This window comes from Mercenaria mercenaria, chromosome 6 (genome assembly GCF_021730395.1).
Source record: "Mercenaria mercenaria strain notata chromosome 6, MADL_Memer_1, whole genome shotgun sequence".
Lineage (NCBI taxonomy): Eukaryota > Metazoa > Mollusca > Bivalvia > Venerida > Veneridae > Mercenaria > Mercenaria mercenaria.
The window spans coordinates 71,417,349-71,443,065 of record NC_069366.1 but is presented as its reverse complement, the minus strand read 5'-3'; the positions used below and the strand labels follow the sequence as shown (position 1 = coordinate 71,443,065).

The 25,717-nt window shown below is 34.7% G+C and overlaps 1 protein-coding gene across 3 annotated transcripts; it reads right to left on the bottom strand.

The window, feature by feature from the left end:
* Window positions 1-3,663: 3,663 nt before the first annotated feature.
* LOC123548646 (uncharacterized) lies at window positions 3,664-24,410 on the bottom strand. 3 transcript variants are annotated; one of them, XM_045336102.2, is made up of 15 exons: window positions 24,278-24,410; window positions 22,449-22,578; window positions 18,865-18,973; window positions 18,540-18,662; window positions 17,757-17,830; window positions 16,981-17,126; window positions 16,260-16,320; window positions 15,687-15,787; window positions 15,184-15,360; window positions 14,703-14,840; window positions 13,552-13,619; window positions 13,059-13,119; window positions 10,247-10,319; window positions 9,652-9,725; window positions 3,664-8,396 (listed from the first exon to the last, which is right to left on the bottom strand). In XM_045336102.2, exons 2-15 carry the CDS (start codon window positions 22,549-22,551, stop codon window positions 8,148-8,150), a joined length of 1,557 nt encoding a protein of 518 aa, XP_045192037.2. In that variant the 5' UTR covers window positions 22,552-22,578; window positions 24,278-24,410; the 3' UTR covers window positions 3,664-8,147. The 3 variants fall into 3 exon arrangements, with proteins under 3 accessions (XP_045192037.2, XP_053402255.1, XP_053402256.1); XM_053546280.1 differs by lacking the exon at window positions 24,278-24,410 and adding an exon at window positions 23,064-23,179; XM_053546281.1 differs by lacking the exons at window positions 22,449-22,578; window positions 24,278-24,410 and adding an exon at window positions 21,791-21,994.
* Between the last annotated feature and the right edge of the window lie 1,307 nt (window positions 24,411-25,717).

The window sequence follows — 25,717 nt, the reverse complement described above, 5'->3', positions numbered from 1 at the left end:
TTAAATGTAGGAAATACTACTCCATCCTACATGTTTTACAAGTAGATCTATGGAATATGTATTTCTTAATTCTGATAGTTATTGTTTTGAGCAAAAATAACTATATTTCCCTTTCGTGTATAAGGGCAACGTTAAGCTCAACTGGTCACATTATCTATGCCAGCTATATTGCAAAAACGGCGTTCCATAAATGCGATAAGCCAATCGCATATCGGTAAAAAATCACGTGAAAACACCCATGTGCTACACTACTTGTTACCTGCCGGACGCAGGTTGCAATACAGTAACCACAGTATCATAACGCTATTACTTTGTATTTTTATACATATAACTGAGATCGAAAAAAGTCTGTTTGCACTTTTTTCTTTCTTTCTTTTTCAGATTTCGTGTTATTCGTTGCACAGTCAAGCTCAGTCTTAGACGTTTATTGCCGTTCCCATCCTAAGCTCTGAGTTCAAGTTAATACTGCCTTTTGACAACTGTCGCTTTATGTGTGTGTGTGTGTGTGTGTGTGTGTGTGTGTGCGTGCGTGTGCGTGTGCGTGTGCGTGTGCGTGTGTGTGTGTGCGTGTGAATGTGTGTGTGAGTGTTCGGGGTTAACGTCTTTTTTCAACAATTTTTCAGTCATATAAACGTCGGGCCGCCCTTTATAAATGCATCGTATTCAGTAACACGCTTTGGCAATGAATACAGACAACTGCCAAAATATATTTCTGGAAAACTTTCTACATCATATGCTTGTCTTTAGCTTTGATCACATACAACTTTTAAAACACATCAGTCTAGAAACCATTCACCTTACTGCAATGACTAAATATTTCCGTAAATACACCGGTCCCTTCTAAACGACCTTTTATCAATCACATGGTTTATAGCACATGAGATCATTTTACAGTCTACGTCCAATTGTTATGCACTATAGCCCAGCCCACTCGCTTAGCACAGTAGGGAGAGCACAGATCTACGGGTTATTGCGGGGTCATGATTTCAATCCTCGGGTGGGGTGAGATTTGATAAAATCGCAAATGTCGTACAGCCATGATGACTTACGTACGAATTAAGAACATCAAAAGATATTTAACCAAAGTAGCCACTGAAATTTTAGTTTTGTCTCTAGTCATTTCACATCAGGGTCACGGCAAAGTCATACTGTATGTGTACCTAGCGGTGAAATGTGTAAGATACAAAACATGTGTGCAAAACTTGCCCTTAACAAGTATTGTAAGACTTACCTTCGTTGTAGGGACTGAGTTTTAGATACTTTCTTTCATATATAGCTGTCACATTGGCAGAGCACCTATGTATTTAACGGAACTGCTTACAGAGTATATCCCAGTAGACAAGGATTGAGATCGTCAGAAAAATCGGGATGTCGTTATGTTGTTCCATACAAGTGCAAAACATAAATACAGTAATCCTCGCTTATAATGAACAGCTCGGGACCTTTAAAAATTGTTCCTTATAACCGAGGTTCCTTATATCCGTATAGCGAACTAGTTCCTTGTAACCGAGGTTGGTATAACGAACACAATTTGGATAGCAAATACTATTTGAATGACGTTTGAAAAAGTAATGTGTTCTCACTCCGGGCCGACCATGAATCTTTATGTAAAAAAGTTGCGAGCCTCTGTCCATTTCAAGGAAACTCTGTTCTTAAAATGACCAAACAAACCAGCCAAGGGTATATATTTCGTATCGTTTCCATTTTGAAAACAATGTGATACTTGATTCGGGAACGGCTACAAAAACAAAACAATCAAGTCCTGTGACTGTCCTGCAAACATTCTAATTTTAATCCAATTATCGCGATTAACGGTGAAACCTAATTATTTGTTACATAATCAGAGTGGTTTGTCGCGTGTTGATTAGATTACGTAACACACAAAACTACATGTACCTTGACCATTCCCCTAATGGAAAACGTGGATCTCTGATTGGCCAGGAGAAAAAAGAGTAACTGTAAACCCCGCCTTCTGACAGACAGGCGCAACTGTTTTGCGTTAATGTAATACATTGTGTATGGAGCACGCGCATGGCAAAATTATGCGTCCCGGGGAATCGCATTTGGGATTTTCTAGCTTCCTTTTCCAAAAGGTATGCGTCCAAATTTTTGTGAGTATCTATAAATGTAGAGATATAAATTAAACAACAGCACAAGTGTGTTATCTACGACTATATAGACTGAAGCATAATACATAATCGTTTAGTATTGGTAAATGTTAAAGATGATATTATATCTTTTTTATTTTATCGTATCCATGAATTAACAAACTATAGATCATAGTAATGAAATAATTTGTGTTTATATGCCGAGGTAACTCTGATGTCATCAGCGAATCTCCTGTTTATTTCCGGTTTTTAATAATGTTTATTCTTTATTCTTGTCTGTTCAATATAACCATTGAATTTCGTACTTTAGGACAGAAGAAAGTGTTCCTTATAACCTAATGTTCCTTATAACCGAGTTCCCTATAACCGAGGATTTTTACATTGAATTAAGAAGGAATAAAATCGGGGAATTGAAAACTGTTCCTTATAACCGAGTGTTCCTTATATCCGTGTTCCTTATAAGTGAGGTTTACTGTATACATGTAGGTCCAAAACTGTGGATTGAACTGCCGGTAGTATTATACAAAAGTAAATCACTTTATACATTAAAAAATCTTTAGACACTGTATTTTACAGACTTCATGGCATTGTTTTAAATTTGTTGATAATTGTTTTAAACTTATTTGAGTTTTTATATTTCATCCTTAATATTTTAAGGTTTGTTATATTAAATATACAACGCCATAATAGGCGTTTAATCAAATTAATCAGTTTCAGACTGCGCAACCGCACGGTCACATGCGTACAAGCGGCTTTTGTTTCTTTATAATTTTTTATATAACAATTCATTTGTTTCATATTTATTTTGTTAACTTTAATTTCCTTTGTGCATACCAGTCTCATGTCGTCTATTGAAACCATATAAAAGTTGGTCGATTCTAATCCAAACGTCCAAGTTTCAGAGAAAGATGAATATTTTCTGGATTTCCTACCAGTATTCCCATCCTGGTAAAGAATTAGTGAGACTGGAGATCATATTACGCTCTCACCAGTATTCGAATATTCAACCGGCCTCCAGATCAATAGACCGATGCTTTCCGGAAAGGTAATACTGCACATTCGGGAGGATGTATTGTCTGAATACTATTACACTTCATCATATGAATCTGGTAGTTTTGGAAACAGACCGACTTGTAAGTGATCACTATGCCACATATGCACATATAAAAATTGAGTTTAAATTTAGTGCTCCCTTTAAGAGACGTGTTTGGAACTACAAAAATGCAGATTGTGATGAACTAATTCAAAGTATACAATCAATAACTTGGTCATTTCTTGTAAATGATTCAGTTGATGAAGCTTTTTCATTTTTGTCAGTAAATTTCTTGACATGGCTAAATCATGTATTTCAACCTACTTTGTAACAGTACGCCCTAAAAAGACAAGTCGTGGTACAACTGTAAAATACGCAAAACATCAAGAAATCACAACAGACTTACACACAAGGCTGTGTAATCAAAAAAAATAATTTTTCAGACTGAAATTATTTTAAACGAGTAAGAAATAAAATAAATAATATGAAAAAGCATGCATAAAAATAAATATTTTGATAACACAGAGTTTTCACTATAGTATATTTGAGTCCAAATATCAACATACACACAACTATAAAATTCATAAACCGTCCAGTGTCAATCATTATATTGAATTATAACAGATTCTGAAATAAAACATTAAAATACAATCTAGTACACATTCCTAAAATTCCAATATAATCTGTAAACATTAAAAAAATGAAAATTGATACTAATCTGACTATATAACATCTTAGCTATAATTCTAAAAATATTAAAGTTTTAGAACAGAAAAACTATATCTTAACAGTGACCTGCCCTTGAAAAAACTCATCAATTGCCGTCTTGAATTTGCAACAATGAGGTATTACATACACTTCGTTTTCAACAGATTCCCTACAAACATGGCAAGTTCTATTCTTAATGGGGAGGTTCTCATAACGGCCAGGTTCAAGTCTGATGGGGGGAAATCCCACATTTAAATTCAGCAAAAGCCACTCTACGTTTTAAAGGCATGAACATTTTCGAGTGATTTTTAGTTAAAAACTCCTGTTTCATCAATTTGTTAGTCCTTAACTTGTTTCCTGCTCTACCATTTAAATTTGTATTCCTATTAAACAGGCTGTACCATGCAATTCTATACTATGACATTAAAGATGCAATAACGTTATCACAAAAAGATTTAGACGACTGTCTTTACCACTGACTGTAATGTTCAGTTAATCCTAATTTGTATACACATTTTGTAAACTCATATTTCCAGTTTTACACTTATTTCCACTTATAGCTTTACATGCTGTGAAAATTTTACAGTTAAGTACTAGTATACCACTGCTGACATACTTCAACTCTTTAACCTGAGATGACTGCCTTGCCATTTCTCTCAGACACATATGAAATGACGCATAGCCTGATTTTGTACTGAGTTAATGCACGAGAATGTCTTATTACTCAAAATGGCACTTCCATAGCAAATAATTGGCTATACCATCGAGCAATACAACGTTACAAAAACGTCATATGACATGGCCCCCAAAGCTTCAGATTTGGCCATAAATAACACCAAAGCATTGCTTACGCTTTGAGCTACACACAGTTTTGTTAAAATCCAAAAGTTCATCAAGCAGAACACTTAAGTAAGTGACCCACAAGTTTCAGCTCATTGACCTATCACATGAACAATGGCGAAAGTGAAAAATGTTACTTTTCATAAGATTAATTGAAACTGAATTTAACTAACATCAGTTCAATAATATATCCAGCATGGATTACAAATCATGACTATATGATATAAATACTACAAATCCCTCACAGCATTGAACACTGGTAAAATATTTATCGAAGAAAGTTCAGCTAAATGCGACAAGACACCTTCACTGAAAATGAAGACACCCTTTATTCTGTTTCTGATGATGAAATAGCTAATTCTTTAAACTATTTTCCTTTCGTTCTCTACAATTTATGACTCTAAATCTCAACTTCTGAGGGATCTACTTTCCAGATTTTATTTACTTCACAACAGCGGGTGTTAAGTGGTGTGTGGCGGCCGTAAAAAGTCGCCCCGACTTCATCTCAGTGTTGTTATATTTTCTGGTCCTTCGGGATCATTGATTTCATTTCTTTAGATTTAAAGATTGAATACTGCTTAACCCGGTGCTAGGGGGCGTGGGCACTGTTGCATTTTCCATTTCTGCTCATGAACAGACTCAATCAAACCGAGACTGCAATTTTCACTGTTTGCCTTGTTCTCGGTGCTTCCGAGGGATCTACTTTCCAGATTTTATTTACAGATTTTGTTTCAAACACATCCATTAACAACATAAATATCACAGAGCAAACACTTCAATTTAGTGATTAAAAAGGCAGCAGACCTGATAAATAAGCCATCGCATGTTGAAAGAAACCGCTACAACATTATGTCAGCCTTTTTGCATCATTTTTGACAGGTCAATACAGTAGTGGTTTAAACTTAGCTGATGTAAAATGCCATTGTTTAAAAGGGTGAAAACCTTCACTGCTACCAATCTATATTTCAGTACTGGTAATTTCCCTTTAAAGGTAAAACATTCTGTTTAAGATAGGGTAGAGGAATACGCCACTGGCAATTCTTATTCACATTCTACCAAAAAAAAGCAAACTATTTTTTGCAGATATTGTTCTGTTGAAATGTTTCCGTTCTAAATGCTTATACATTTACCAGTCCTCTTTAACAAAGTGGTATCCTTTACCCAAACAGTATGGGAAGACATGAGCTAAAAAATGAAAAAGAAAAAAAAACAAAAAAGAAAACAACAACTTTAAACCACTTCTAGACCGATTATCACCAAACTCGATCTGTAGCATCTTTGTTTAGACCTGTCTTACATTTGTCCAAATAATTCCGCGTAAACGCATTTAGCGGTTTCCACAGGTAAAAACAGCATTACTCTTTATATAACTTTTATTAAAATGAACAGCTTAACTGCGCGCAGTGATTGCTTTCGGATTAACATCAACATTCGCTGCTGTTTTAAAGACACTGCAAATCAGTCAAAACCGAGTCCAGCAGGTTATTTGCATTTTTTAGTTTCAATCTAAAGAAACCTCGTCAATTATACAGTCAACATTGTTGACATTACTGAAACAAAATCTACAATGCGAGTCAACTGAACTGATATATGGTACACCCACAAATAAAGCAAATAGCAAAGCCTAAAGTTAAGACATATAAAGGATCATTATATAGAATTAATGTGACATAGCGCCTAAGTATATAAAATTAACCAGAGGCCCATGAGTATCTGACGCTCTACTGGACTAACTGGTTTAGCTGACCCTTCGTTTTTCTCTCTATATTATACAGGTTAATAGTTTGTATAAGTTTAATACAGCTCAGTTAGATTTTCACATGTATCCATATAAAACAAATGACACCAGAAGGCGTCGCTTTTACCAGATACTGAGTATTTATTCAGGTGATGAAAATGAATTAAACTATGCTATATAGAACATCTATAAGCTTCAGCAATTGTGATTTTAACCTTTATTTAGCTCGCTAAATGTTTAAAGTGGACTAGTCCATGATTCAATTTGGGCAGAACCATTTATCATTAATTTTGAAGGGGTGTTCAATGAATATTTACAGACTGAATAGCGAACTGTGTAGACCATTCGTGCAGGCTGATCTTGATCTGCGCTGGTCGCAAAAGCAGAATCAATTGCCGCCAGCAGGCTAAAGGTTATGGAAGATGGTTTGCCTGTATAAAGCAAACACGGGGGAAAATTCACCAGGGAAAGCCAGATTCAAAGAACATAGCCCTTTTTACATAAGCGTACGTGAACTACATAAACGACCCTTGTTACGGATTTGTTTTAACCCCAGGGCAAGATTATAAGTTTGATACCGGACTTTTAGATTGATACTACATATCAATACATGACGCGAAAAATATAATAGTTCCTGATATAGCGGTTTCAGAGCAGAATATAAACTTTTGTAAAGCAAGTAAGGCACTTGGCTTGCAAGTTATAATTGCATTAACCCCTGCATCGCAGGACCTAAAATGCATTATGGCACAACAAGATACATTTTATATAAACATATGACATTTGGTATAGACATTTAACTCGCTAATTAGTCATTTATGATGACGTTTCTATTTCATGTATTGACAACATGCAAGCTCGGGTAAGTGTTTGAACCTAAAAATTGCCGAATGAGCTTCAAAGCGTTACATTATTTACTTCCAAATACACTTTCTGAATTACGTAGAATGGAAAAAATGATATTTGAAACAGTTATATTTAAGATTGCTACATATATGAAGAAATTTGAAATAAAATATAAACTCAAAACGGCTTCCTTATAAGAACATCCGTTGAAAGAATAGAATGCAATGTTTAGCATTTATGATAAGACATAAGACCATTCTAAAGTCAGAGTAAATGGACGTTCAAACCAGTAAATATACTTTAATTGGCATACATATGCACCTTTAAAAAAAAAGAGAAACATGTATTTCAATGGAACTGATTCATGATGTATTTGTACTACGAAGTGCTATGTCCTGACCCGGATAATGTTCACAATACGAGGGTTGTCCCAGAAAATCGCGAACGTTTTGTATTATTTCAAAAATAAGCGGTGCATCAAATAATTATTTTAACTGATGTTATTTCAATGTATACTCGACAGAAATGTAGAGTTTGAAATTAAATATATGTCATATTATTTGAGTATTAATTAAATAATGGACGACCGTCAGTGCTAGTCGGGGCACGCTCAGTTTTCCGCCTACAAAAAGAACCGGGATTCCTTTTAAATGCACGTACTTTACTCGATATACATCTCACAGGACTGAAATTTATATCGTCGTTAACAGCAATGTGTGTTGCGTAAATATGTTGCGTTTCAAGTCCTAGGCGTCACTTAATTCAAAATAGTGACGTAACTGAAAGTAACGGTCGCATGCACTTTCAGAAATGGCGACGTCAGGTAAGATACAAATTATCAATAGCAAATAGATACTAAAAACTGTCAAATGCATTAATGGATGATAATCAGTAAAATGGCAAGTACAGTCAGAGTTATGCTATATGTTTGTAACACACTACTGCTAACAGGAGGTTTGGGACTGCTAACAGGAGGACCTCTAACGTCAACCTTCTCCCCATCACTGTATACGTAACTGGTAAACTTTGAATCATAGTGTGTATTGTAGACATGTGTCAGTTTCTCTACCGTCACTTGATTGTTGTCTCCAACTCTCAGCGAAGACGAAAACACCATTCCACCCTGAAAGTGTAAACTTTAGATTTGAGAATAAAAATGATGCGGTTGTTCTATATGTCTATATGAGAAACACAATGCGCTTCAATTCTCTGTAAACATTAGTTGCGCAGTAAATGTTTCAAAGTGACAAAAGGAAGGAGCAATGGCGGCCCTAGATCGCTTACGTAAATTTCTGAAAACAAAATAGTCAAAGTTCTCCGTAGAGCTTGTCTTTAAAAAATGTGAAATCAATAAAAAAAATCACGCCTGAGTCGGGAATCGGATCCGGGCCGCCGCGGCAATAAAAATCGTCCTGCGTTCTTGACCAGTACACCAAAGAGGAACACGTCCTTGCCGCTGGTTAAATATAAAGCTTTATAATTAAGGCAGTTTACCTCCGGTACCCCTTTACAAACGCTTTTCCATTTTGAATGTAAAAACAGGAAAAACAACTGATTCTTGTGTGTTTCCATAAGCTTTCTTATTCAAAGAAAAAACACGTGGGCGCAACCATAAGAATTATAAACCTGTGATAATTGAAAACTGGAATCTCATGTTAAATATACAGTTTTAACTTCTACTTCCACTTTCAAAATGTTGAAAGCAATTCTCTGAATGGTGAACGTGAGTCTCAATAGCCAGGAGATGAACTTCCTTTCTGACATTCCGGTTTAGACGATTAGGCAGTGCACAACTGTACGATAAGACACAAAATAAACAATGCAAGTCGTCTTTAAAACATTGTCTTGTACTCCGGAAGGTCAATAGGGAAGTTCATCCATGTTCTTAAACGTTCACGAAAACATGAAATACGCCCAGATTCTCAGCGATTCTCAGCGAAAAGAAACAATGTGTCTGATGCACCAAGGGAGAAAAATTACCACTTATTTTCAACATGTATAGTAAACATTTACCGAACTGCGCATTTTAGGCGATAAATGCACGATTTAAACGAGTACCATGGTTGTCATAGTATACTTAGGGTTGGGGTGTAATAACACGTGCAATGGCATTTTCTTCCTGGTCTGGCAGCAGTGGCCATGCATGAAATGGATTTTCTTGAACAACTTTAAAAGAAGACCCCTCCCCCCCCACCCCCACCCCCCCCCCCCAAAAAAAAAAAAAAAAAAAAAGAAAATCTTGCCAATCCTGGTTGACAAAGGCTGAATGGCTAAGAAGTAGATGTCGCTTAAAACGTGTGAACGCTAGCGGACAGCGAGTGGTTGCAATAGCCCACACCTATGTGACCTAAAACAAACAAACAGAAAAAGATACGTACTTTCAACGATTTGATACGAGGGTCTTTAAATCCATACCATTTTCCTTTTGGGAGTTTAAAGAAAATACTTTCATCTGTAAAATAATTACATTTGACTTATTTCATCAAAGAATAGTACTCTAGATAGATCAAATACCTTAAATTACGATACCTGCTACACTGCTACATTTGTGGGTGTCATATTTATTTTATATTGTCTAGTTAGAGAAAATTGGTACAAAGATTGTGTCTCCTGGTGTGTAATTTCTCCATTTAAGAACAGATACAATATATTTTTTGTAATATATTTGTCACACTTTTCGCAAATTGTAGCTAAATATCAAGGCAATAATAATCTGCAGTAAATTCTACAATAAATACAGTTTCAAGACTTAAGTGATGTTCCTCTTTTCATTACTACTCTGTATTACTACTCATGAACAAGAGTCTGAAATTATTTTGCTTGGTTGCGTTTTAGGCAACAAAAGGAAATACTTATATAATGAATTTACTGACAGCAAACGGCATCCAGTGCTTAATATACGAATTTCAATTGCATGAACGATTTCTGTTTTGATACAAAACATTCTATATACGTTGATATCGTTAATATTACCTTTCAGGCATTTTTCAAATTCGCTATTTAATTCTTGTAGAAGTTCCTTCTGCACTTTCTTACTGGTGTCCAGCTGTTCGAAAAGTATCAAAAGTATGCCTTACTCCATTCGAATTTCATTAAAAACTACGTCATTGGTTTTTTAAATGAAAATTCAATTTCGTACTACATTGGTACTTTACTGAAGGCTATGACACTGGTTGTATCAGTGGAAGTTCCATTCCTTACTGCATTCCTACTTTACTGAAGACTATAACATTTGTTTTATCATCTGAATTTCCACTTTTTACTACATTCGTTCTTTACTGAAAGCAATGACTTTTTTTTATAAACTGAGGTACTTTCGTATTCGACTGAATACTATGACATTAGATTTTCAAAAAGAACTTCCGTTGCTTATTGAATTCGTACTTTCCTAAATACTATGACATTGTTTTATAAAAGGATATTCCATATCTTACTACTTTACTAAGGCAACATCTTTGGTTTGAGAAATGAATGTTCCATTGCTTACTACATTAGTACTTTGCCGAATACTATGATATTAGTTTTTGCTAACTGAAATTTTCATTTCTAAGGATATGACATCTGTTTAATAAATTGAACGTCCTTTTCTTACTACATTCCTTCTTTACTACATGGGACGACACTAATGTATTAAATGAAACTTCCCTTTCCTACTACATTCGCACATTACTTAAAGCTATGGCATTACTGTTTCTTACTCCTTTCGTATTTAATAAAGGCTATGACGTAAGTATAATAAATGAATGTTCCTTTTCTTACTACATCCTTACATTGTTTAAAGCTCTCTGTATGGAATTTTCATTTCTAAGGCTATGCCATTACTTTTATAAAGGAATGTTCCGTTCCTTGCTGCATTCTTGCTTTCAAGGAGGCCTTGACAATAGTTTCATAAAAGAAAGTTCCATTTCGTACGACTTTGACACTGATCTCATAAATCTTAAGGTTTTGTAAATGGAGGGTATATTTCTTACTACATTCATTTTTGCTGAAGGCTATGAAACTGATTTTATAAATGCATGTTCCATTTCTGAAAATTATGACATTGGTTTTATCAATGTGTGTTCCATTTCTTAAGAGTATGATACTTGTTTAGTAAATGTGTGTTTCATTTCTTACTACATTCCTACTTAACTGAATGCTATGCCATTTGTTTTATAAGTATATTTACCATTTCGAACTACTTTGTTATTTAACTGAATGTATGGCATTTGATTTTATAAATTCATATTTCATATCTTGCTACTTTTGTCCTAAGCTAAAGACTATGTCATTCGTTTTAAAAATGGACGATCCTTTTCTTACAACATCCGTGCTTTACTGAAATTACTGAAAACAGTGAATAGTTTGTTTAAATGGAAGGAATTTTTCTTATCACATTTTAAAGAACACTAAGAGACTGGTTTTATAAAAGGATGTCCCATTTCTTAGTACACTTGTCCTTTACTGAAGGCGAAATGTCTGGATTTATAAAAGGATGTCCCATTTCTTACTACATTTGTCCTTTACTGAAGACGATTACACTGGATTTATAAAAGGATGTCCAATTTCTTACTACATTTGTCCTTTACTGAAGGCGATTACACTGGATTTATAAATGATTGTTCAATTTCGTACTTCATTCCTACTTTGCCGGAGGCTATTAACATTGGCTTTCTAACTTTCATTTCCAAGGATATATCACTGATTTCTAAAATTGAAGTTCCATTTCTTACTACATTCCATTTTTTACTGAAGGCTATGTTATTGGTTTTAAAAATGGATTTTCATTTCATTCTAAATTTCACTTTCTGCAGGCCTCGACATTTGTTTTTATAAATGCACTTTCATTGTTTACTATATTCTTTCTTAACGGAAGGCCATGACAATGGTTTAATGAACGCTAGTTCCATTTCGTACTACATTCATGCTTAACTGAAGGCCATGACATGAGTTTTATCTGTGGATGTTCCAGTTGTTACTACATTCGTACTTTTTAGAAGGCTATGACCTTGGTTTTAGAAACGGATGATCCATTTCTTACTACATTCGGACATTGCCGAAGGCTATGTCATCGGTTTTCCAACTGTCATTTCTAATAGTACTTTACTAAAGGCTATGATATTGGTTTTATAAATGGATGTCCCATTTTTTTATACATATAGGCTGTGACATTGCTTTTATAAATAAATGTTGCATTTCTTACTACATTCGTAAATTACTGAAGTCTATGACATTTGTTTTATAAATGAACTTCTAGCACATTCGCACTTTACTAAAATATTGGCATTGCTCTGTTGAAGTATGTACATTTCCTAAATATATCTGAACTCCTATAAAGGCTAAGTTTTTATTATTGTATTATGTACTATCTCTAAGGACTATCATAGGACTATCATAGTTTTATTATTGTTATATACTGTTTCTTATTTCATTAATGCACTTTACTCAAAGCTATCATACTGTTGTTTAGCATCGCAAAGACTCATGAATACTGTAATAAATGTAATGAATACAAATTATAATTCGTGATTTGTATTTTTCAATATTCTGCCATAAAGTAAAAAGGTTTGTTATAACATTAGCATTGTATAATTTTACCTAGTATATAAGATGACGTTAACAACAACAACAACAACAACAACAAATTCAATTTTACAGAATATGTAAATTTAACATTAATAATTCAATGAAAGCCGCTGCTGACAGAAAATAAAGTGTAAAAATCGGATCTTGTTGCTTTCAATAAAAACAGTGATCTGTACACTTTTCCTGATTAAAACCATACGTTTGTTTGAATAAATCTTACCTTTCCCGCACTTCCTGTACAAGCTTTATTCCGGTTTGACACCATGTATTCTCTTCGAAATCTTAAACCAAAACATACTTGATTAATAAATCTGTTATTATCCCACACCCTTTGTCGCCCGTTGCGAAAATGTATGAATAATTTTAGTCAGTCTGTACATTAATATGTCTGTACATTAATAACTTATCAGTACTTAACGGTAAGAACAGTAACACTGTGACATGCATTTTATGTAATTTGGTCAGTTTAATTCTTTTGCTATATTGTAGAAAATCTTATAGATTTGAGTAATTAAAAACGACTGGTTTCACAGGAGCTTAACTAGAAGAAAAAACGGACTCGAAGTAAAACTATGTGTGTAATAACACCATTAAAGACAAAAGTACAAAATGTGTAGAAATATACATTGAAATGATAAAGGTCATTAACAACCTTTAACAAATAAGGAGGCTTAAATTTAAGACGCTTGTTTTCAAATTATATATAACAGTACCTGTCTTTATCGGCGCGTATGTCAATCAACGTGTCATTAAAGCCGAACACCACCGGAATGACGCTGTCCTGAAATAAAGAAACAATCACGTCTATAATGGTATCTTTGTTAAGTTTTAGAAAATGCTCCCAGTATTTTGCAGTTTACTTCTGACACATGTACGATGCAACAAATCCACATAGTGCGTCAGTGAAACCGATATAATCAAACTACAGAATGCCTGACATGATACACCATCAATTTATGTGTACTGTCAACATACGAACTGACTTTGCGAGTAGTGACTTTACTGGCGAATTGATGTGTTATATAACAATCTAGTACAGGGCATTACATGTGGCTAAGACAGGCATGCAATATCTGCAAAACAGCATGATTAAAAGCTCCATTTTACCCACTGACCTAGGTTTTGAAGGGATCGACCATTTTCAAAAAAAAAAAAAATCACTCCAGAAAATAAATCATTGCAAGAACACACTATTTGATTTTTGTCTTCTATTTTGGATCTAATTACATACGTTTGTCTTATATGATGATGTTATACATTCTGATTGCCCTTTAACTGACAAATGATAATCATTTCAATTGATTAACCTTGTTTGTAAAATACTGACAGAGCTCACAGCAGGGAATCTAAACATACAATAAAGAATATACAGAAAAAGAACACAATGTACTGGAACGTATACAAATAAATTTTAGTATAGGCTGCCAATGATGTTTTTATAAATAATGGTATGATTAAACGTAATTCTGGCACTTCTTCATTTGGATCACACCTTATCTGTTAAGAACGTCAAATTGACATGCGTAAATTACGGTTTATCATGTAACAAGATTATCAGAATAGAACATTTTCAATCTAACTTTTTGGCAATAATACACAGCAAATTATATAAACTAAAAAACAAATTGTGTTTTATTCATATTTTTGAAATAAGTGTAACAAATTACTAAAGGGTAATTTTCGTGCCTTTTATTTTCGCAATTCGAAAAAAAGCGTACTTATTCGCGGTATAAAGAATTCGCGCTGCCCAGTGCTATTGATCACTTGTAATCATACTCTTGATTTCACTCACGTGTTTTAAATTAGCATGTCGAATATTACCCACAGTTGTATTTTAAGAACATTCTCCAGGACAAATACAAACCATTTTTAGCTGATAAACCATACAGTTGTCACTTGTATAAACGGCTAAGGTGACGTTCCATATAACACTCGTTCCTTCGTCTGTAGACACTACCCTGCTTTGTATGGACGTTTCATTGATTTGAACTGTGTACCCAACCTGACATTTTTCACAAAGTTGTCGTTTGGTTTCAATTGATCATTATTTTTGTGCTATTATTTCAGAAGGTGTTTGAAACAGGCATAAAAATCTTACTTGAATTGCTGTTAATTTGTGACTTTTGGTTACATTATTAAAAAGATCACAATTAACATGCTAACGTATCGTTATGCAATATCCTTGTCAACATTAGGCAACACTACCATAAATATCTTTCTTTAAAAGTATTGTTATTACTTTCAACAAACAGAAGACGCAAGTGGCCGGTTACGTTAATGATCTAAATGAAATGTCTACGTCCGGTCTACTTTCCTGCATTAAGCATTGGCATAAATTTTGTTACCTCATTTACAGTCTTCTGGAACACAAAATTCTTAAATACGTGGTCCTGAATAGTGTGTCTGAAAACTTTACTAAGGAGCTGATCGTTAAAGATGAGGACTGCATCAAGGGTGCTTTGTTTTTTATCATAAACTGGAAAATGGATGTCTCCAACAAATTGATCTGTCTCTGTGGTCATCTTAAACAAATACAAATCTTGATTCAATCTCTTTAGCTTCTAGATGACTTTTTTCTAGTTAAATAAACTTAAACTTAGTCGTCAAGACATCTCTTAGAAATCAGATTTCAATTTGACTGGAAACATACTATGTTTCTATAAAAATCAGCAGTAACTCTCAAATCCTACAATCAATTATATCTTTTAAACTCACTATTTATTATAATGACTTTAGACAGAAGTTTGATCATACATTAGAAACAAAATCACAAGTGTACGTTTTTGCTTGAGTTTGAATAATGAATTAGCATACAATATACTGTCAGACATTATTCTTTCCTTCCTACCTCCACTTCCATTGTAATGAAGTCAGTTCCAGTAGAAGCAGACAGTAGTTTCATATTTACGGACATCTTGCCATACGTGCTACTTGATATCGACACAGTATCTAGAAATAAAGTGAGCATATGTTAATATTCACAGCTATTTTGTTACATTTAGAACATTTTTGCGACGATAGTTTTATGTCCGTTGTGCAACAAATCCTTTATTTATGCTTAATTTATTCACTAACGGCTTAATTGGAGGTAGGGGAAGGGTCTCCGTGGCCGGATGGTAAAGGTAACTGACTTTGAATTACTTTCCATCATCGCTGTGTATTCAAAACCTCGTTTTCTTTCATGTACACTTCTTTCATGCGAAGAGCTGTCAAACTGGCGTACGGAAGGTCGGTGGTTTTCCCCAAGTGCACGCATGTTTTTTATGTTTTCAAGATAAGGCACATCTGTATGAACTTCAAACTTATAAATATCCTTAAAACTAATACCCATAGACGTTGCGTCTATGACAAAAAAGTGTTAACTTATCATATATTAAGATTTTGTCAATGAACTTCCATCAGTTCTTCGTTACATATTTACCTTGAACACTGAGAATGTCATTGAGGTTGTCGTTTGTGATATTCTCCAGGGTTGGACATATCTGTAAATGACATATTGTTTTGTCAGTCTGTTAATACATTTGACTTGTTTGATGTTTGGTATATATTGTTACGGTCGCTTACTCATAGCTTTTAAGTAAAAATCTCTAAATGCGTCAGGGGGCCAACTCTTTGGCTCAATGGTTAGAGCATTGGCCTTTCATCCGTGCGACACGGGTTCGAATCCCGCCTCAGGCGCTTGGGACTTTTCAACATAAAATTCTATCCTCTTCAATTTCTGTTACGCACTTAAGTCGTAAGAATATTTATTTTCTCATTTATTTTAAAACTTTTATATCACGTACCTTTATTTACTAACATACTTTATATGTGTCCAAACTCTCAATAACAAACAGACATTTAAGAGGGACAGTTGTCAGTTTTTATGCAATCACTTTAAGTAAAAGCAATGTTTTAGTAGGTACAAACGAATGCAAGCGTCGTTTGATGAAAGGGTATAAAGCGCTGTTGTATCAAACTTTGTAAGTGTGAAGAAGTAATTAACACTTCTTTTGCTAGAAACATGTAAGTCTAATGTATTTCAATATTTCAACTCATGAACATATTTAATACTCAGATGCATTGTTTACAAAATGACAGAAAAATAAAAAATATGCATAAGATACTTGCATTTACAATATGGAATCAACATGTTCTTTTACCTTTTCTACAAGGGAGGAAATACTCTCACCACCGCCTAACAGATATACGCCTTCAAGTGCAGAACCCAGTTTGCCCTCAGCTTTGAAATCATCAATGGTTGCTTTGCATGTATCTAATGTTACACCGTCTTTGTTTCGCTCCATTCCTTTTATAGACATAGATAGTTTGGATTATACATTTGTCATAACCCTTGAGCAGTATCTACAAGCTGTTGACATTGCAAGATACATGAACCGTTGCTTATGCTATATGGTACAACTGCACGACTCAGGGTTCTTACAAGTTTGATTAACTTTCACAGCTGCTACAGTCTTAACGTGTTCTGAGGCGGCCGTGAAATAAATAGTTCCGTACGTGGACTTGGTGTTGCTAATATTTTTGGAGTCCATTCAATGTTATTTGATATTCCGTTTAAGCCACGGCTATGGGAAGGGGCATGTGGGTACATCTTAAGAACAAATTCAATCTTGTCGAGTCTGTTATTCTTTGTCTTTGCACCGATCTGATGATTCAAAGAATCTTATTTGATTTGATTTACTCACTTGATCCAATCTGTCACCATGTAAGCCAGTCGTCACACAAACATGTGCTATCAAATAGTCTTAAATATTTACTTTAAAATGTTTGCAATGTTTTTCTTTTTTGTATGACAGAGGAACAAAGTCCGTAATGAAATCTGAACATATTTGATATCCGAAACACTAACCAAGGGAAGTCACCATATGAACTATAAAAGTGTCGGTGCGACGTTAAACCCAACAAAAATAAAACTTACCAAGGGAAAATGTAACTTGCAACTGACAGCCCATAAAATAAACTACAGTCTGTGGTGCATATATGATACCATTTCTGTAAATGAAACAAGATCATTGTTATATCAATTTTCCTGCTTCTATGTTCAAATACTGAAATAAGCGAATGAGTTAGGATAATTTCGTTTCAGATAGTTGCCTTGATTCTAACAAGTAAAATATATTAAATCATTTTATGTCTAATTTTGATATGTTAAAACGTGTTGATTTCGGACTTGAATGTTTTAAGTTCTCATCGTAGTGGATTCAAATGAAAACCTACCGTTGTCATTATTATTTTAATGGTGACAAATAATGAGCCAAACGATTGCTACTTAAAGAGTTCATAGGTATGTTGGGTTTGTCACTAGAAAGATCTGGTGTGCCTTTTTCTTCCGTTGACATATAAAAAGAAACAATATACATGTATAATAGATATTTGACATGTAAATGCACCACCATTGCATTAATGAATGCAGGATTACAAGTGCAAGGGGTGGTAGTTGAGTCGCAGATTTCCTTACCTTTTACAAACAGACATATTTAAACCGAATCTGTTATTGCTTGCTTGACAGCATGCTTTAGTAAAAGTATTTCTTAAAGTTTTTTTTTTGTAATACGGTTAGCTATTTTTATACCTTCAAACTAGTATATACATTCGTAAGTTTTGATTCACCTACTTTCGAAACAATATGTGCCAGTTAAAGCAAACCAAACATCAACAAGCAATACCGGAATAAGTACATAAAGATAAAATATTGTAATACCCTGCCACACGTGTAAGGTTTGCGTTCAGTGCAAGCGTCGTGAAACCCACCGTGACATCAACTTTATTTCCGTCTAAGACGTTAACACTACCGTATTGACCTTCTAGTTTACGAAGTTGCAACCTGTAAAAGACAAATAAAAAAATATCGTCGACTGATATAAATTCTTATATTTTTCAAGCCTTTAACAGTTATTGTGGGTTCATTATTTTATTTATTCTGATGAAATGACATTGTTCATATCTATTAACACATAAGCACATCTTGAATTAGCTATTTATGTGCGTATCAATAATGTCAGACACAAACAGACTTAAATATATACCTATCAACAAGTATTCGAGCTGTTGGTCCCATCTCTACTTCAAAGTCTTCTACCTCAAGTTTGTTTTGTACGTATGGAATAAGAACGTAGTCCAGTAAGTATGAAATCACTGAAATAAAACACGTTATGTGTTTTGAGATTTTAGTGAAGGCGGGAACTAAAAATTTTTTTTTTTTTGTAAATGAAGCATTTTTGTGTGTTTAATGTTGTGTGCTTGAATACAATGAGATGGCGTTGAGGTCCATTAAGCAAGTTTGCTTACTGGTATATAGAGCAAAGCTTTGGCAAGCCCGAGTATTTAAATAAGCTGCCTTCGAATCAGTTGAACCAAACCTTGCTATTCTTTCATGTGATGAAGTCATCCAATGGATAACGGAAGGTTGGTGGTTCTACCCAGGTACCTGCCCATGCCTGAAACAATTAATGCCTGGACGTGCACCAGGGGTTTTCCACCGTCGTCAAAAGCTGGATAACCGCCATACCATTGTGTCAGTGTGTCCTTTTAAAACCTAACAACATATACATAGAATTTATTCAGTATCTACTTTATAGTGATATCTCTTTAGTTCGAGACAGCTGTATACTTAAAGCAAAGAAGTATAAATACACAGAATCGCAACTGGAGATAATCTCGCGTAGGTTAACCGGCGTTATCTTATCAAAGCGTTTGCTGACTTGATCCAGAAAAACACCATTATCATTGTCTGATAGAAAGTTTTTGGCGACTCAAATTTTTACCCTTCTGCTGTCTGTTTCATACACCGGTAAATCGAGATCTCATTCAGTTCCCACGTGATGTTGGCGAGATTTGCTCTATAGGTAAGATGGTATTAAATGCCACCGCAACTATTTTCTATGTAATAATAACAATTTATAACATATTTTTATCAGCATTTCTAGTCTGTCACTTCCTGCGAGACTACCCTTGTCTTGAAGGTCTGTCTTTAGGCAATCAAAAATACCAAAAAATATGGGGTTGACCATAATGCAGCGAAACCATGGTGACGTGACTGAGACACGTGATGTAAACGCTAATATTGCGTAGGTAAACATCAGGAAATACTTACTTTCATTCTCATTTTACCAAACAGTTTCGACTGAACTTTTAAAGCATATAACGTAGCTTAAAATCATCTACAGACATTCCGCGTTACAATCAAGCATCATTTAAGCTTATATCTGGCATGAAAATAGCCTTTACTATGAGGGAAAATTGCAATATATATTGATATGGACTACATTCGAGTGGACCACGGAGGCATATCCGGCGAAATGCTACCTTCATGCCTATACTGGGTGCCGACCAGTCACCGGACAGAAATCGGGGTTTTTCCTTTGCCATTTTATGAAAAAAATTCACCAAAAATGAATTTTGCCCCCTTAAATCTTCAGATCATTTGTCATTTGAATATTAAAAAACTCAAACAATCGGACGTAAAACATTAGATATTTTGAGGCTCAAAAGGGGTAATGAAGCGCACTTCATTAATCAACATGGCGGAATAATCACCGGACACATACTTGGAAGACTGATAATACTATTTCAAGATGACATTTTTAATGAAAAAAAAAAAAAAACGTAGATTATGTCCTTCTGTCGTCTGCGCCTTCTAAATACATGTTTTCATACATATTCAAATGGTTAAACTATACTGAGGGTTGAACTACGTAATAGCAGTGTTTTACCCGTGTTACCGTTTTAAACGAAATTCTATCTGCAGAAAATATCTCGGAGCTTATTCCACCATACTGAGCCAACAAAATCAAAGCTATTTCAGTTTGTGCTGTTTTCGGAAAACCGAAAAATCTATAAATATGTTTAAATACAATTGAGGCTCGAAGTGGGGGTACATTTATATATTTATAAAACTTGGGCACTAGTCACCCCTATTCCAGTTTTCAACACATGGCCAAGCAAATGATGCAGAGCTGACGTTGATTCATTTTGTAAAAACTGTATTTTTACCAATATATGAACCTACTTTTCTTTTGCCTGTGAAAAGAAAACTGTCGTCTGCAGTTCTAGGGATCTGTGCTATAATTGTTTAAGACCCACTTGGTGCCCCTAAAAATAATGAATATTGCGCATGCGCACTACCATTCCAGTGCCCCAAGGTCAGAGGACAGCAGTTTTGTAAACAAAGGTGATATTTGGTACGATATTCCTCGTTAATACGTACTTACGTACTTGTCAGGTCAATGCTGATATATGGCAGTCAAAACAAAATGCCGAATGTTTCCGATTAGCCGATAACTCCGATATAATCGAAATAAAGCCTTAATTACGTTTGTCCGGTACATATTCCTATCCGGTGACTGGTCGGCACCCAGTATGCCTTTGAAGTGTTGCAAATCTATTTATTTTTATAGCTCTTTGCTTAAAGAGATATCTTTTCGATTTAAGAGATATCATGTTACACGCAACTGTGAGCCTGTAAACTAAGAAAGCATACCATACATTATTTAAAACCTTGCCAACTGCTATCTCTTTCAACAAGAGAGAAAGAGAGAGAGAGAGAGAGAGAGAGAGAGAGAGAGAGAGACTATTAGCTTTCAATATAAAGAACGAAGAGACATCTTCAAAACTGTCTTTAATGCCTAGATCCACTACTCTGTAGGTGTCCCCCCGCCCCCCAAATCCGATACACAACCACCGTCTTATGTGCTACTTATCATCGATTATGTTTCAGTAGCTAATTAGAGGGTACTTAGCCTAACAGGGGTCCCCACTAGACCATGAGCATGTGTGCAGTGGAGCTGAAAGAATTTATTTTCCATCGATGAATGTAGAATTATAATAATATTGTTAGTAGTATTAATAATAATAATACAAAAAAATATAGTCATGATAATAATGATAAAACACATGTATAAAACTTGATAATTTCTTTATACTGACAAATAATACCTGCGAAATTGATCTTACCTTGGAAAAAACATACTAGTAAATTACACTCCGTCAATACACAAAATGTGTCGGTCTGTTTTATACAATTATTGAATCCCTTCAGCTAATAAATTTGGGAAAGAAGGCCATATTAAAAATAATATTTGCAAATCAAACAAGAAATGAAACAAACAGTTGATAGTTGGATAACTTAAAAAACATTCAACACCTATTTTTAGACCTTAGAAGTAAAACCCGAAATCTATAAATATGACATTTCTTGATACCACAATCACGACGCGGAAGAATGATATAAAAAAAGACTGCAGTCTATGCACTTCAATGAACGGAAAAGAGAAATTAACTGTATATATGTACAATTATGTAAGTAGATCTAGATAAACGATATATGACTGAAACTATTCTGATTCCCATATGTTCACATTAAATTGAAGGGCGTCTTTATGTCCCATATTTATGAGAAAAATATCTTCTTACCTCATATTTATGAGAAGAACGTCTTCATAGCTCACATTTATATGAAGAACGTTTCTATGTCTCATATGTATGTGAAAAACATAATAAAGGAGAATTGTAACATCTTTAATACATATGTGAAGAACACTAAACGTAAAGGATATTGATTGACAAAATTAGATTCTTCCCTTTCCTCGCATGAAACTTACAAAATATTTACCTTCATTAAGACCATGTTCGCCTATCTTCATTTTTATTCCGCCACCCTGCGCCCTGACCTTGTAACATACACACAGCAGCAGTAGTATAGAAACAGCACGCATCTTGCACAGCTGTAAGGGTTTCCCTCACTAAAAACGAATATGTAATTAAAGTGAAAAAAAACAAAACGATTTGTTGTCATTGTATTTTATTTCTATACCTATTTTTCTCTTCTAATCTGTGGTTCACATTATTACCATCAGCCTCCACGAACAATCTGGGTACACGTCCACATAAATTAATCGCAGCAGTATACAGAACAACTTTAATAAACCAACTATTAATATTGATTTGTTTATTTTTAGTGTGTGTTGGTTGCAGGTTGGGGGCTGCGGGGGAGTGGGGATGAATGAGATCCTATCAAAATTTGTAAATACTTGTAGATCTATTTTGTTTTGAAAATATTCCTAGGTATACTATTGCCATGAAAATATTTACAAACTATCCATGTTTAGTGCAAAATACAATTACCATACAGACGCTTTTAAAATAACATCTTACAAACATGTTTTCACTTATGTTTTTAGTCTCAACATAAGATATATTTTACATGGAATTCTTGGTAAACGCTTACACGGTGTGTATGTATATCGGATCCCTCTCTGTGGTAAATGAGAAAACGGATCCCTCTCTGTTCGCGCACAGGACCTTCTATGTGCTAAACAATGAACTCCTTATTTCGGTTTCGTTAATGCATGGGATCCCTCTCAGTCGGTGCAATTTTGCCTCACATGATCCCTCTTCTGTCTCTGCACCCGACACGGGAATCCTCTTTATCGGCACCGGCAGCCTTAACTTCAGTGTTAGAATTTTGAGATGGTATTCTTATTGAAAACAACATCTTTTTCTAAGGGAAATAAATCATGGTGTTTTTACCTCTCTTAATATGCTTTTAAACAGAAAATAATTAACATGCATATTTAAAATTTATTATCAACTTTACATATACCGTGATACTTAAGTCACTTTTAAACTAGAATTTGTATAATTTGGTTTGATACAAAGAGGGACTATTCATGTATAGCTAGTCTGAAAAGGGGACAATTCAGCGGCACATCTGTACCATAACAAATATAGGAACCCCCGGCCGCCCACAGATACTTGGGGTTTGGACCAGCTACGACCCTGCATTGGTCTAGAATTCGGTCAATGCAACAAAAACCATTGAACAACATCATAACAGTTCAAAAATAACAATTTGATCAAAATCAATCCACTTTTTTAAAATCTATATATATAGAAATAGAGATCAGTGGGTATTTTTATGATGTTAAAAAAGTGGATTGATTTTGACCAAATTGTTATTTTTGGAACTGTTATGATGTTGTTCAGTGGTTTCTGTTGCATTTGACCGAATTCTAGACCAATGCAGGGTCGTAGCTGGTCCAACCCCCAAGTATCTGTGGTCCGCCCGGGCACATAAGTCTGTATTACTGTTCTGCTTTTAAATACGAATACCATCTCATAATTCTAACACTGAAGTTAAGTTGAGAGGGCGCCGGTGCCGATAGAAAATTAATTGTGTCCGAGAGGGTTCCTGTGCTGGGTGCAGAGAGTCAAGAGGGATCCTGTGAGGCAAAATTACGCCGACTGAGAGGGATCCCGTGCATTAACGAAATCGGAAGTAGGGCTTAATGTGTAGCTCAGGAGATATGACAAATAATAATTATTAAATAAAGTTAATCCAATATTTGGTTTAAACAATATTTATTCATTTCAAATTTTCAAATACATTACATTGGTATTTATATTTTTATTGTACTATTACAATTAAAAATGAATATTTACATGCAGTAACTTAGCTTCAAATCCAAAGTATCCAACTTTTCACTGTTTACTACTTCTATGCTTTATACTCTCCGCAGATTTTACGGGGATTTCCAGTGAGGCCTGATTTAGTCAAGCGTGGCTTTACCTGGAATCCTGACTAAATTGTTATAAATAAAATTCATATGAAATGCAGATTATTTCTATTTTAGAAACTCTCATTTCATTTTTTTGCGAAGTATTGAAATACAACAATAAAGTATATCTGGCAATTATGCAGTACAATATACTAAAATATCTATCACCGGTAGTTATGTTAAAACAATTTGATATTTTCCACTTGTACAGAACTGCAAAATTCTTACATCTGGTATAAAGCTTGGAATTTGGTCAAGATGTAAGACCAGCTTCAGATCTTACCATATACAGTCAAATCTGTGTCAAAGACCACCTCTGAACCGAGATCACCTGGCTCTAAAACCACATGTTTTGTTTCCCATTTTAACATTTACAGTGTATTTAACCTGTGAATAAAGACCACCTCCCAGTTAAGACCACATTTTGGCTCTTTCAAGGGTGGTCTTTATAGACAGGCTTGACTGTAGTGCATCCGTATTATTCGCCTTGTGAAAGGTTTTAAGGTGTTGCATTAAAACTAACAAATAGCCTTTGTTTATATAAATGTCCTCAATTTACTTTAAGCTGTTTTATGATTGCTTTATTAGGCACTGGACTACACAACTGTAGTTCACGGGTTAAACAAACCGTTTCTCAAACTACAGTAGACTGAAACAGTATTGTTATAACATGCACTTAAAAACTACTCTAAATATAGTTACGAACAGCTTGTATTAAACCTTTGATGTAAAACTATGTTTTAATGTAAAGATATACAACTTTAAAAACTTGAAATTATGGAAGCGTCCTGGTGCCAGCAGAAAGATTTAAATTTGTTTTACGTACGACTTACTATCTCCTACGTAGGAGTTAGTATCTCCTACGTAGGACTTAGTATCTCCTATGTAGTACTTAATATCTCCTACGTAGGACATAGTATCTCCTACGTAGGACTTAGTATCTCATACGTAGGACTTACTATCTCCTACGTAGGACTTAGTATCTCCTACGTAGGACATAGTATCTCCTACGTAGGAGATATTAAGTACTACGTAGGAGTTAGTATCTCCTACGTAGGACTTAGTATCTCCTACGTAGTACTTAATATCTCCTACGTAGGACACAGTATCTCCTACGTAGGACTTAGTATCTCATACGTAGGAGTTAGTATCTCCTACGTAGGACATAGTATCTCCTACGTAGGAGATATTAAGTACTACGTAGGAGTTAGTATCTCCTACGTAGGACATAGTATCTCCTACGTAGGACTTAGTATCTCCTACGTAGGACTTAGTATCTCCTACGTAGGACATAGTATCTCCTACGTAGGACTAATACCGTGTT